Genomic DNA, 14,937 nt, shown 5'->3' with positions numbered 1-14,937 from the left:
ATAAAGAATGCAGTCAGTGGGGTCTTGAATGTCCACATCAATGACAAAGTTAATTTTTCACTGTATCATTTGTAGGCTAATTTTCTGTGCATGTCTTATTGTATTTGTTTCCTTTTATCATTTGTTTCTTATCCGGTTATTGTACAGGATACGAAAAGTCTGGCAAAAGAGGAAGTGTGGCATCAAATATGGCTACCTCACAATATCACACAGTACAGTAAGTATGATATTTTTCTTACTTTAAGAGTGATTACCTGTCTGTGGATGCAAGCAGTCACAGATCGGAAATTGCTTAGTAGATCATAGAGGCTGTGGTGCATAATTTTCCAGTTTTCATTATTAAACAGTGAAAACATACTGGTGGTCACACCCTGAATTGCTCTTCTAGAAGGGAGGCCAATATTGCCCTGTCCTGGAAGGACTACCTGTAATAATAATAATAATAATAATACATTTTATTTATATAGCGCCTTTCCCATGCTGTGGCCACCAGGGACCATTCTAGCTTGAAAATCCCACAGCTCTACTCCATTAATGAGTCAAACAAATTGGATACTGTGATTCAGAATCATAAACATAACAAAAATGGTTCAAGGCCTCCAAATGTAACCATGAAAGCAGGCTAGGATCTTTTCTGGTCAGCCCTGAAGAGACTCACTCCAGACCAGCTTGCCTCAGAAATCTACCTGCATGCTTCAAGTTGGCTAGGCCAAAAAGTAGGGAAAACTGGCTTAATAGTTTGAAATATAAAGAAATGTTCCAACATATAGTAAAAATCCCCACAAGGAGGAGGATGACTGTAAACAACAACGACAACATTTATTTATGTAGCACATTTTCATACAAATAATGTGGCTCAAAGTGCTTTACATGATGAAGAAAGAGAAAAAGACAAAATAAATAAGAATTAAAATTGGAGAACACTAATTAACATAGAATAAATGTAAGGTCAGGGAGGACAGAAAAAACAAAAAGAAAAAAAAACTCCAGACGGCTGGAGAAAAAAAGTAAATTCTGCAGGGGTTCCAGGCCATGAGACCTCTAGGCATTCTACCTAACATAAATGACCTCAATCAGTCCTCATTGTATTCAGGGTTCTCATGGAAGAATTTGATGATGACGGATTGTGCACAAAAGGGCAAACAAAGAATCTTTATGAATATAGGATTTATCAAAATGAAAAAAATACAACTAAATGTTCGAAAGCTCAAAAAAACAATCTGAAAATTGCAAAATCCAAGAGCAGTCAGTAATAGAAAAAGAATCCAATAAAAGTAGCAGTACTTACAAAAATATAAAATATTTATAAAGAATATGAAAACTAGTAATACAAAGAAATCCAAAAGTGTAAAACACGTAAACGTGTTAATATATAAAAGACCCATTGGATAACCAGTCATGTTACACGACCCATTTTTTCAGTGCACCTTGTGCTTTGTTCTAATAAGATATCCTTACACTATGGTTAAGGTCAGGGTTATGGAAGGGTTATCTTACTCCAGAGTGATGATGACTATCAAGTAGGCATGTTGTGTAGTGCTGCAGACCAGTCTCTGAGATTTCGCGGTGTAAATTATGTGACATAAACATGCAATCTGATTGGCTGTTCAGCAGAGCTCCTAAATTGTAGACCATGTAGCTAGACCCTCCACGATGTTTTACAGAAGTATTCTGGATGGTAATAGATATTCATCTGCAAGTACTCAAAGGACCAGAAAGGAAACCCCAGTGAACTTACAGTTGAATGATGAAATAGTTGGCAAGGGCTCACCTGGTAAGAGGAAAAGTGGCAAACAGAATTTTGGAAGATGGCAAGAGCCATAAAAGTGCATAAAACTGCTAGTGGGAAAGCAAATCGGCCATCCTACAAGGCTAGCCAGAGACATTTCTGTTTAGGAAGGCCAAGAGAGACTTGAATTTTGTTCTTTGTGTTATTTTTGGGCCACTCCTTGTACATAACTACTCCTGTGTCTTTTTGTGTAAATCATAAATCACCCTTAGTTCACTTGACCCTTATTTGTTTTTCTGTGTTTTTGCGGCCTATTTTAGACATCACAAAGAATTGCAGGTTGAATTAAATGACATCTCCAAACTGGCCATATCTGAGTGATTGCGGGTGTGAGCGTGAGTGTGCCTTGTGATGGCTAGGCATGCTGACAGACTTTGTACCTTAGACTTTTTTTACTTATTAATTGGGCTGATTGCATGAGATTAGTTACCCATTCTGTACACATTGCCTTTACTTTAGGATAGGATTAATTAATCAATCTGTGCATACTAAAACTAGGCATTGAAAACTAAGAAGAGAACTACAAAATGTCCTACCACAATACTGCTGTTGCTGCTGTCCGTGTCTTTATTTTTAATTCTGCCTTGAATTTCTTATAGATAAACAGAGCACCAGCTAAGCTGAACCTTCTCACTTGTCAGGTGAGGCCCAATCCAGATGAGAAGAAGTGCTTCGACCTCATTACACGTAGGTCTCCCTGAGCTGTGTTTACATTTATTTGTTCCTGTTGGTGCAGTTGAATGTCTTGCATGTTTTGTACCAGTTGGAGTGATTTTAGTGGACCGATCAGCTTGAATTAAGTGTGTAATAGAGGTGTCCTACTGACAAAGAGAATTTTTCTCTTAGAACATTAGAACGTTTAGAAGCTTTTGACAAAAACAGGCCATCCAGCTTAAAAAGGCTCACCAATCTATCCACCTAATTTCTCCAAAATAACATGAGGTTGTATTTTGAAGGTCCTTAGAGCCCTGCTCTCTACTACCATCAAAAATAGTTATTCAGATCACATTGTATTGTTCTTAGTCATTTAAAGCTTGCCAATAAAGTGGTGCCATGACTGATCTGATGAACTCATGAAATAATGTACATGTTGTAATCTTTTTAGTTAGCCAATAAAAGATGTAATTTTTCTTGACTTCTCAATACATTCATAATGGCTAACATTTGTACTACAAATGCTTGTATACTGTATAACACTTAAATTGTCCATCTGTGTTCATTATTTCATGGATTCCAGAAGAAGACCTACAGTGTAACAGATGTTATCAAGTGAAGGAATAACACAGCCCACAGAGATGTGAAAATATGGGACACCAACCTGATTGTCCTGTTTAATTTTAACATAATGAAAACAAAATAGCTCTCGATGGTGTGGTCAAAAAAGCATGTATTAGGCACAATGAAAACAGTCTTGGAAAGTGAGACTGAACTGTTTATTTGGAATAGAGTTCTTTGGACAGTTCAGTCCTTTAATAGGCACCCCCTCTTCTGGCAGCCCAGGTTTTATAGCACTCCAACTGGGAGAGGCAGAGTTGGTTGTCCTCATGGGGTGTTTCCTCGGAGTTGTGGTGGGAAAGGAAGATGACATGGTTAGCAACAGCGCCATCTCTCATCTTGGGGTTGTATGACAGACCTCTGATGAGTATGGAAGGTGCTCCTTCGACACTGCCCACATGTGTGACTCTGTCCATATTTAATAACCAAGCCAGTTTTGTTTCTGCTAAAGTTGGATGAAGTGGCATATTTGCTTAATACACCATCTGAAAGTTTGAATAGCTAAATTAAACATCCATCCATCCATCCATCCATTATCCAACCCACTATATCCTAACTACAGGTTCACGGGGGTCTCCACGAGCGCAAGGCAGGAAACAAACCCCGGGCAGGGTGCCAGCCCAGCACAGTAAAGTAAACATGCCATTTACAATTCTTAAAAACTTTCATTAAAAAAACAGTGCAGCTGAAAATTCTCAACCCAGGAACAGCTTTGTTTTAGTCCCTATCGAGCAAAGTACAACATGGATTTAATGTAAAGAAGAAAAGAATACTACAGGAAACAGTGCCATCAGTGCTGTGTTGTGATTAGGCATGATAAATAATTTTGTTTTATTAGTTTTCTCAGTACTGAATACTGATGATACAAAATGTTGCCTTGTATCATGTATTGTATGCCATTACTGGACGCATGACTAGAATGAACCACAAAGGCAAATGAAAATGTCTTTACGACAAAAGAAGAGATTTAAATCTGATTGAAAAACTGGAGCTAAGGTATAACATGCCAGACTGACTGCCCTTTGGCAGAATCTTTATTCACTGTCTGTGTAACGATATCAAAACAGGTGGTGCAGTGGTAGTGCTGCTGCTTTGCAGTAAGGAGACTGTGGGTGACTGTGGAAGATTGTGTGTTCGCTTCCCGGTTCCTCCCTGTGTGGATAGCGCTTTGAGTACTGAGAAAAGCGCTATATAAATGTAATGAATTATTATTATTAAGGTGAAAGTTGTTGGCGCACGACAGATATCACTGAATGTGGAAAACGCCTGGGCCCGCAGGTTAAGTATTTCGCACCCACACACTTAATTTAGTGAGTTGCATCCTCGGAATGATCAAGGCGAATCGTATTAGTCAGTTAGTCATTTTCTAACCTGCTTAGTCCTGAACAGGGTCACAGGCGTCCGCTAGAACCTATCCCAGCTAGCATAGGATGCAAGGCAGGAACAAACCCTGCACGGGGTGCCAGTCCATCACAGAACGAACACACACACACCCCAGTCACACACTAGGGCTAATTTAGGATCACCAATTCACCTAACCTTTGTCTTTGAACTGTGGGAGGAAACCGGAGCACTCCATGCAGGGAGGACCAAGGACGCGAATCATGGTCTTTTTATTGTGAGGTAGCAGCACTACCCCGAATCGCAACATTGTTTCATAAATACGTCACTGCATCCACAGGCTTGTTTTCAAATTGAGCTCTGTTGGGACTGACAAAGCACATACATAGTATTGGAACAGTCATCATGACATACACTCAACAATATTGGGAGCAGCAAGCTGAGGTTACTGCAACTCCCACGAGCTCCGGATGTAATAAAGAGTGCTTGATGCACTTGTCTCTGATAATATGTCAGAAATAGGGGTAGATTGCAGCAAGGAGGAGTTAAACAGCAGTGGATCACACATTGGTCTCAGTTTACTAGCATGATGGAGAGAGTAAGCAGCCAAATTCACAATGCTTGGTTTTCTGGTTAAATCCTGCATCTGTCCCTGCTGTGGATATTGTTACAGCAGAGAGATCTTGGCTTCATACAGACTTTTGATGTTTTCAATTTTTGTCAGACTCAGAATCACTTTATTGCTAGCCTATGAAACAGCAGAATTGACTTTGGTTAGGTGCAAAACATGAGATACAATACATATCCAACTCAAGACAACACAATTTCAACCCACTATTAACCTGACACTGTGCAAACTGCTATACAAATACAACAATTTCTTGAACAAAACAATTGCAATCTTCAATAGTTAAATCAAATAAATAGAAAAACTATCCAAAATAAAATAGATCTCAGATAGTACAAGTTGATCAAGTACGAAGTATTTACGAATAGACAAACAGCATTGCTACCAGTTATATGTTGCAAAAACAGCTTGAAGTGTCCCTATGTAAGTTTATTTAGGATCTGAATAATTTGAGTAAAGAAGCTGCAGAGATGGCATGTAGTTTGGGTTGCAACAGACCTGTGCCTCCTCTGTGATGGCAATTTAATGTACAGATGGCTGCTGGGGTGGGTGGAGTCAGCTGCAGTCTTTTCTGCCCTCTTTCACTCTGGCGATGAACAGATCTTTTAATGTTGGCAAACAACAGCCAATGATTTTCTCAGCTGAACAAATCATCCGCTGCAATCGAGTCTTAAAAACAGAAGAGGCAATACAATACAATACAGTTTATTTTTGTATAGCCCAAAATCACACAGGAAGTGCCGCAATGGGCTTTAACAGACCCTGCCTCTTGACAGCCCCCCAGCCTTGACTCTCTAAGAAGACAAGGAAAAACTCCCAAAAAAAACCTAGTAGGGAAAAATGGAAGAAACCTTGGGAAAGGCAGTTCAAAGAGAGACCCCTTTCCAGGTAGGTTGGGCGTGCAGTGGGTGTCAAAAGAAGGGGGTCAATACAATACAATGCAGTACACAGAACAGAACAATTTTTCAATATAGTAAGAAATAAAGAATATAAATTTTAGAAGTACAGAGCAGAATTTAACAGTAGATGATATATCCCATAATAAGATTTGGATTTGTATAGAGTCCTGGAGACCTCATCCTTCAAGCTACCTCCCCCATTTGGCCATTCCAAGGCTGAAACAGTGCTGGGCCAGCCAATCCGATGGAAGGAAACCAAATGGTGATGGAGGAGGTCACAATATTCTCAATGATGGCTGAGTCAAAATTGATATGCCAAGCTTCGAAAGCTGGCAAAGGAAGAAAAATCTCTTCCTGGCTTCCTTGATGATAGAGGTGATGTATTTTTCTTAAAAGGAAATGTAACATTATAAGTTCTTCATAGATCCAGTCAGGACTTTATCAATAGAGCTTCACTTAACAGCAAATTTCCAGACTAAAAGAATGTATAATATGATTGTGAAAAAATAATGACTTCACAAAATGTTCAACTTAACCTTTAATTTTAATGCTAATGGACTTTATAGTATCATGATTATGTCAATCTTTGAAACTGATGTGTTTTACTCTGCATTGAATTTGATTTGTATGTTTATTTATGTGTAAATGCTGTATGGTTTGATGCTTTAACATTAGTAAATTGTAGCTATGAATATCTGCTCTGAGCCTGTTGTCAGAGAAAAGTGCCATACAAAAGTAAATTTAATAGAATTAAATTGAGCTGAATACATGAACAAGTCTGCTTTAAGGCAGGCCTACTTGAATATAGCTGCTGCTTGCTGTTGCATGAGCTTGTAATACTGCACTCTTTGGGGACATTTTAGGTCAAGTATTGTGTGGTGTGGAAACAAAAGCTGACACAGTTGCTTAAGTGGAGTTCATGTTGAGGATCCCTGCTCTAGTGGCCAGTTATTCAGTTACTCAACTGCATGTGCTCATCCCTGATGCAAACAGTGCTGTAGTTCTGTTTTATTATATTGTGTGATGAAAAGTAATATATTTTTATCTTCTATTGTTTTCAGTAACCAAATACTTAGTGTGCTGCTCCCCATAGCAAACAGAATGGTATTTCAGATGTTTTTTTCCCTTCAGGGAACATTACTTTGCATACCTTTACCAAGTCAGAAAAATGCCTCCAGGGGCAGTTCCATGATTACTTGTAGCTGCTAAACAGAATTCCCCAAAAGGAAAAAAAACATCAGAGCAAAATAAAATTCCAGAGATTCAGGATTGACTGCACCTGCACTTTATTCTACCCCAGGCAGCACTGAGTACCCCTGCTATCATTTACAGTATATATATATATATATATATATATATATATATATATATATATATATATATATATATATATATATATATGGTTGAAATAGTTTACTGTCAAATAAATGCAAAGAGTATGCGACACGTGTTTCGCCCTCATTCTGGGCTCATCAGGCGTACACACTCCACTGCACTCCCTCTCGGGAATCGAACATCGGACGTCAGCGCCAGAGGCGATGCCCCTAATGTTGCGCCACGGCGTGTGGTTCGTATATATATATATATATATATATATATATATATATATATATATATATATATATATATATATATATATATATATATATATACAGTGATCCCTCGCTATATCGCGCTTCGCCTTTCGCGGCTTCACTCCATCGCGGATTTTATATGTAAGCATATTTAAATATATATCGCGGATTTTTCGCTGCTTCGCGGGTTTCTGCGGACAATGGGTCTTTTAATTTCTGGTACATGCTTCCTCAGTTGGTTTGCCCAGTTGATTTCATACAAGGGACGCTATTGGCAGATGGCTGAGAAGCTACCCAACTTACTTTCTCTCTCTCTCTCTTGCGCTGACGTAGGGGGGTGTGAGCAGGGGGGCTGTGTGCAGCTGCTTCCTGAAGGACATGCTGCACGGAGCTTCGCATACTTAAAAGCTCAAAGAGCACGTATTGATTTTTGACTTTGTTTTTCTGTGGCTCTCTCTCTGTCTCTTCCTGCTCCTGACGGATGGGGTGTGAGTTGCCGCCTTCAACAGCTTTGTACCGGCGGTGCTTCGCATACTTAAAAGCCAAAAAGCCCTATTGATTTTTTTTTTGACTGCTTGCTTTGTTCTCACAGTTTAAACTTTTGAAAAAGAGACAAATGTTTGTTTGCAGTGTTTGAATAACGTTCCTGTCTCTCTACAACCTCCTGTGTTTCTGCGCAAATCTGTGACCCAAGCATGACATTCTAAAAATAACCATATAAACATATGGTTTCTACTTCGCGGATTTTCCTATTTCGCGGGTGGCTCTGGAACGCAACCCCCGCGATGGAGGAGGGATTACTGTATATATATATATATATATATATATATATATATATATAAATACATATATATATATATATATATATATATATATATATATATATATATGTATATATATATATATATATATATATATGTATATATATATATATATATATATATATATATATGTGTGTGTCTGTGTTTGTATATAGATTTTAAGTCAATGGGCCATTGGTTAATCGTATGTATTAGAAGTACTATGCAACTGACTTACTATTTTTCTGTATACAGCATTTTGTTGTTTTTTTTTACCAGGGACTAATTTTATTAGTTCATTTGTGCTGCTTACTATTGAACCTGCTACATTACAGTCCTTGGTGGTGCTGGTATGAAAGAAACTGCAGCAGAACTCTGTGTTAAAGCAGTTTTCAGTAATGTTACAAAGATGATTTAAAGTTGATTCATTCAAAGCTAAAAACTTCTAAAAATCTGATTCTCCATTAGTATCAAAACTTAAAATGAGTACTGGCTCTGTTTACAGTTGATTTGAATAAATGTCTACCTGCAAAAACAAAACCAAAAGTTACTAATTACTTTTACTCATTCATAAGAGCTTATTTCTTCTTATCACATTCTGAAAAACAGCATCTCCATTAGCTATAGAAAATAAAGTTAGGCTTTATTCTGTTCAATCATGGCTTCGCTCCATTGCTTAATTTGCATTTTTTTTCTTTCTTTCTTTCTTTCTTAACGCTGATCATTCTTTGGTATTGTGAGCTTAATCATGATATACAGATAAGAAGCAGTGCTGGCTTTTTTTAAAAATACAAGGCCTGATAAAAAGAATGCAGTGTAATCAGTTAATCTCATATTCATTGTCACATGTTACTTGCCCCCATCCCCGTCCACCAAAGCGATCGACAATGCTGCACAATAGTTTTCCCAGTTTCTAATCGCACTTGATTCTTTCTTTAAATGGTGTCTGTGGTTTCGTCAAAGGAACTTAAACAGGCAAAACTGGGTCCCGAGGCTATAAAGGTTGAGACACACTGCTCTAAGATAAACACTGCAATCCAGTGAGACAATGAAATTCGTATCCCATTGTGGTTTAAAAATAAATAGTAGCAGTTGTTACCTTTAATGACATGACACTTTTATCTGTGCTCTTTTGTAAACTTTGTGAACACTGATGAAGTCATCTAGACCAGCACACTGGCTAATAGGAATAAATTGTAGCTCCCACTTTGGCATTTGCACAAGGTTGCATATAAGATCTTTGGTCAGTTTGACACAATCCATACTAAACACCTTTCTTACTGGATTAGTTGTACAAAATTGACTATGCTTGCAGCCACACCACTTGGAAAGTACTTGCTAAACAAGTCTTCTTCAAGCTTCGGCAAACTTTGTTCCTTTCACTTAGCTTTTGTAGACGGCAAGTCAGTGCTGTGGCAAAACAGGGACGTGATGCGTTAGAATGTCCCACTCGATAGAGTGTGATTTACAACAAATATTAACAGATTTAAAAACTTGTGTTGGCTAATTTTCTTTTTTGTGCAATGTCATCCAACTCCAGTGAAATTTTGATATTTTTAGTGGTATTTAGTTTGTCCATTGTGTGTTTTTTTTTAAGCTTAAATATTGATCTCTTGAAATATCATTTCTTAGTGGAGACCTACTGCCCTAGATGTACCATCTTGCCAAATTTCAGCTTTTTAGCTAAACAGGGAAATAGTGTTTTAGCTTCTTGTTGTGTGCCCTTTTCTGTTGGCTTACTGCAAATGTTTGTGAGATCGGTCTGTTCCTTAAAAAGTAGCTTTATAAATTCCATCCTAATGTGTTTAGTTTTCCTGTACATGGAATCTTACTTTCAATGTCATTTTAACTTTTTCTGTTTGTTTTGCAGATAACAGAACTTATCATTTCCAGGCAGAGGACGAACAAGAGTGCCTGGTGTAAGCAGAAATTCCCTATTTTCAGATTTAATCTTTACAAAAGAACTTCTGGTAACCTTACTAAATATTTAGTTTTGTCTATGAGAGTTGTAAATATTCAAATCTATGAAAGTCATTTTATTAAAGTTTGCAAACATTTGGAGCCAGAGTTTAATGCCACATTGTCTGCAGTACCCTTCTGTGGTAGCCATTCAAACGGCACTGAGTACATTAAATGTAGTGCAGTTCTGTCAGGACTGAGTGATGCCAGCCTGTTGGAGGTACCTGACTATAAGAGGCTAGTATAGCACTATAATACTCCATGTACACTATACAGTATATAGTATTCCTAATCTCCAAAGCAGATGACCCTTATTTTGTTAAATAAATAAACATTGAGACATTACAATAGTACACTCCACCTTTTTCATCCTTCCTTCTCTAAATTGAGTAACATGGCGGCACTGTAGTTGGTGTTTTGTTCTCACAGTTTCAGATTTCTAAACCATTTTTTGTGGAATTTACAATTCTCGGTGTGTCTACATGGGGCATTTTATTATTATATTTATTATCGTAATTTTCCCAATATGAGTCTGCGTATGGTGGTATGACATGTCCAGTGATAAACTGGTGTCTCAGATAGGGTTAGCCCATTCTTTTCAAAGTTCTTATAACTTGTAATGGAAAACTCAGGTTTACAGATTAGAAAAGTAGACTGTGCTGCCTAATTAAAAAGTGGAAGTTGGCTTTTTATTGGAGGTATAAAAAGAGCAGGTCAATTTTTAATAGTCTTTATAACTAAATACTTTAATCTATATGACTACTTGGCTAAGTGAATTGTATTTTTTTCAAAATACATCCATCTATGCAATGATGACCTTTTTATCTCTTTTTCTGATCTATTGGACTGACACTGAAGAAACTAGAAAACAAGCAGTTGTGATGTTTGTTCAGCATGTAAGAATGTGGTACTAAATCACAGTATTTATTACTAAATCAGATGATTCCAGAAGGTCACTAGTTAGTGAGCTGTGTATGCATTTTTGCTTGGGTGGAGACAGGATGCCTCATCAAGATGTGTAATGAGACAGCTAACAATTGTCCTGGGATAGATCTGCTCAGCAGATTGGATTTTTTCCAATATACACCCATATTTATTTTCATTGGCAATGCGTACAACTTTTGTTCTTTCATAATAGTTAAATCTTAACAGGAGAGTTTATATTTTCTGCTTCTGAGATGATGTTCGTGTGTTAAACATTTCTTGATAAGGCACTGGATGGTCTGTTATGTGAGCTCTTATCCCGGGTGTTCATGAGTAGAGACAACTCTTTTTTTCCTCCTTTTTTGACAGCTTGTTTCCAGTTTAATGGCTGACTATTGGGACATTTGCATTTCAATAACCCGATTATTCACAGAAACCTGATTTTTAAAATGTAATGTAAACCCTTATTCTGGTTACAGAAATCAGGGTAGGAACCTGATCAATAGCAGTAGATTTCTCTGCAAATAAGTGCCAAGTTACTGTTAAGAATTTTGTAGCCTGTGCATTTCTGTTGCACTCTGTCAGCATGCACATGTGTTTGCTTCACACACGCTTTCAGCAGGTATGGATAGGAGCGTTTACAAAAGACATTATCAGAGGCAATTGGTCAGACAATCACATTATTCCTTCTCCTGGCTGAAATAATTTTTTCTCAATCATTTAAAAATCGATAAATTTATGTTGATGAGCTGAGCATACAGTGCTTAATTCAGCAGCACGATCTTGACAGCATTAGGGTAACATGTTAAATGTAACATGCTTCACGTAATCCAATTGCATTTTAAAATAATAAGTAACCTAACACAATACTTAATCTCATTGAAGTAAAAATTCCTGCATTATTATTATTCTAGCAGGACTGAGTGTAAAAGCAAGAAGCACAGGTTCCTATATGATGGTCCTTCGTGGGGCTCAATCTCACAGCCAATCAGAAATGAGTGTGCTGGAGTGTGCAATCCAGTAACAAAACCTATAAAGAAAGTCAATTTGAAATAAACATGTTTATATAACATATGAAAATGATCACAGACATTATGCTTATTTTTTAATTAACTGTGGCCAATGATGACATTTAACTCTATTTTAATGACAGCAAAGTGTTTTGCCAAAGGAGGACTTCAGGAGATTACTTGCACGTATAAAGATGGATTATTAAGATACTAGGTTTCTGCCTTAACTGGGTTATTCACAAAATGATGTGTGTACATGTAAACACACTGAGTGCAATCCTAGAATTATTTAGCTTTTATATACATTGAGCTAATCTGGGTCTTGTGGGGCTCAGATATGAAAATGTGCCTGAAATTATGTACCTTAGTGTAAACTTGCAGCAGAACTTCCTCCATATATATTAAGTAGGTGCAGCCAAAATAAATAGAATAGCACCCAAGCAAGGACATAAACATATAGGTTACGTTGATTGGTAACTCTTAATTGTTCCCAGATGAATGAACCCTGTGATAAATGGGGGTCCTGTTCAGGATATGTAACGGTCTATCAGAATAAGTGTATTTAGACAATGAGTAAATGAACAAATAAATATGATGAAACTGAAAATACACAAGGAAACGATTAGAAAGAAAGGTGGAGATAAGAGGTAGATGTTAGACATACTGTAGACATTTTCTGTGTTTTCTGTGGATATTCCAGATCCTTGTCATATTTCATAGATGTGGCCACCATAAAACTATCCCAATATAAGCAAGCACAGGCATGTAGGTGACAGTGCCTGATAACATGGTGATACCCTGTTCACAGTTGGGCTCCGTATTGCACCTCATTTTTCAGGAGTGAGTTTAGATTTCATAAATCAAAGCAGATATTCTAAGTATTATGGTAATTTTACAGATTGAATACTGTATGTGACATTTTAATGCACACACCATTTTTTACATAGGGGACAGGGTGAATACTGTATGTCCCAATTTTGTAATTCAAGTTATTTCAGTTGTCAGTCTCTAATTAGGAATTGGGACATCTTATCATAGTGTGCAAAACACTTAAAGAAAAGAAAGCAGGGCTAATTGTGTTTTGCTTCAATATGTCTGACTAGGTAGACTTCTGTGTGCAGCATATAAACTTTTCTTATTCAATCATGTTGGATTGCTGCCATTCCTCTGCAGCAGTACAGGAGCTACAAATCGTAATTTAAATGAAGCTTTACCTTCTTGACAGCTGGATGTCAGTGTTGCAGAACAGCAAAGAAGAAGCCCTCAATGCCGCTTTCAAGGGGGACCAAGGCCAGGACCAAGACCAGAGCATAAAGGAGCTTACTCGCTCAGTCATTGTGGAGGTCCGGCAGATGCCAGGCAATGAAGTGTGTTGTGACTGTTCAGCTCCAGGTAAATATGACTTTATTGCATTTTCTCACAAACCATTTTGTACTGTATTTAACATGTGATGTGTAAGATGTGATTATAGCAGAAAAGTTAAATAAGGAAAGATTTTGATAACATCTCCGTATTCCAATGATTACTTAATTTAGTTGCTTTATTAGGGCAGCACTGCTGCCTCTAAAATCCAGTGGCCTATGTTTGAATTTCAGCATTGTGGTGAGCTGGCAAGCCTGCTTTGTGCCCATGTCTAAAGTCATATATTAGATTAATCAGCCATGTGGCCATGTTACTGGGACATGCGATAGACTGTCTTTCCATCTGTGGTAGGTTCTTGAATCTGATACTTCTGTTCTAATACTATCTATCTATCTATCTATCTATCTATCTATCTATCTATCTATCTATCTATCTATCTATCTATCTATCTATCTATCTATCTATCTATCTATCTATCTATCTATCTAATGTCTATAAAAAGTATTCACTCCCTTGGAAATTTAAACATTTTGGTATACAGTATTGAATCACATTGGATTTAATTTAGCTTTTCGATCAACAAAAAAATACTCAACTTCAATATGAAAACAGATCTCTGTAAGTAGTCTAAATCAAATATTTACAGTACAGTATATAAAACACAAAATAATCTGTGGTATAAGTACTGAATTAAGGAATAATGATCAATGTGACCAGAGGTGGGTAGCAACGCGTTACATTTACTCCGTTACATTTATTTGAGTAACTTTTTTAAAAAATTGTACTTCTAAGAGTAGTTTTATTGCACCATACTATTTACTTTTACTTGAGTACTTGTGAAGAAAAAACGCTACTCTTACTCCGCTACATTGGGCAACACTCGAATCGTTGCTTTTTTTTCCATTTACACATTAGATACTCTATATTTTTGCCAGAGAGAAGCTGCCAGTGAATCTGCTGCATGACTGTTTCACCAATCAGACGTAGCAACAATAATCACATGACTCTGTTTCACCAATCAGACGTAGCAACAATAACCACATGACTGTTTCACCAATCAGACGTAGCAAGAATAATCACATGACTCCATTTCACCAATCAGACGTGGCCATGCAGTCACATAACCACACACTCTGCCTGCATTTGCAGCCTGCGAGAGACTTTTTAGTCATGCAGAGCTCCTGTTCACTGCTAAATGGTCACAGCTTCACTGCAAGAACGTTGAGAGCCAACTCCTGCTGAAGCTTTACCATCACTTCACTGAGTGAAGATCAAGCATGTTTTAACCAAACATGCACAGACACAGACAGTCATGATAAAGTGACACTTCTTGTACGTGCACAAGCTGCCTTGTTCTAATGTTATTTTCTATCAGC

General features: G+C 37.4%; 1 protein-coding gene across 1 annotated transcript in view; it reads left to right on the top strand.

Annotated features, from left to right (window-relative positions):
* Positions 1-14,937, top strand: part of asap3 (ArfGAP with SH3 domain, ankyrin repeat and PH domain 3) — a 113,229-nt gene that overhangs the window by 56,582 nt on the left and 41,710 nt on the right. The window contains exons 11-14 of the mRNA XM_028818370.2: positions 148-217; positions 2,389-2,476; positions 10,177-10,225; positions 13,425-13,591. Of these exons, the coding sequence (XP_028674203.1) occupies positions 148-217; positions 2,389-2,476; positions 10,177-10,225; positions 13,425-13,591 (374 nt within the window). The remainder of the gene's footprint in view (positions 1-147; positions 218-2,388; positions 2,477-10,176; positions 10,226-13,424; positions 13,592-14,937) is intronic.

The sequence above is a fragment of the Erpetoichthys calabaricus genome, chromosome 14 (genome assembly GCF_900747795.2).
Source record: "Erpetoichthys calabaricus chromosome 14, fErpCal1.3, whole genome shotgun sequence".
Classification (NCBI taxonomy): Eukaryota; Metazoa; Chordata; class Cladistia; order Polypteriformes; family Polypteridae; genus Erpetoichthys; species Erpetoichthys calabaricus.
This window is presented reverse-complemented; position numbering and strand designations above follow the sequence as displayed.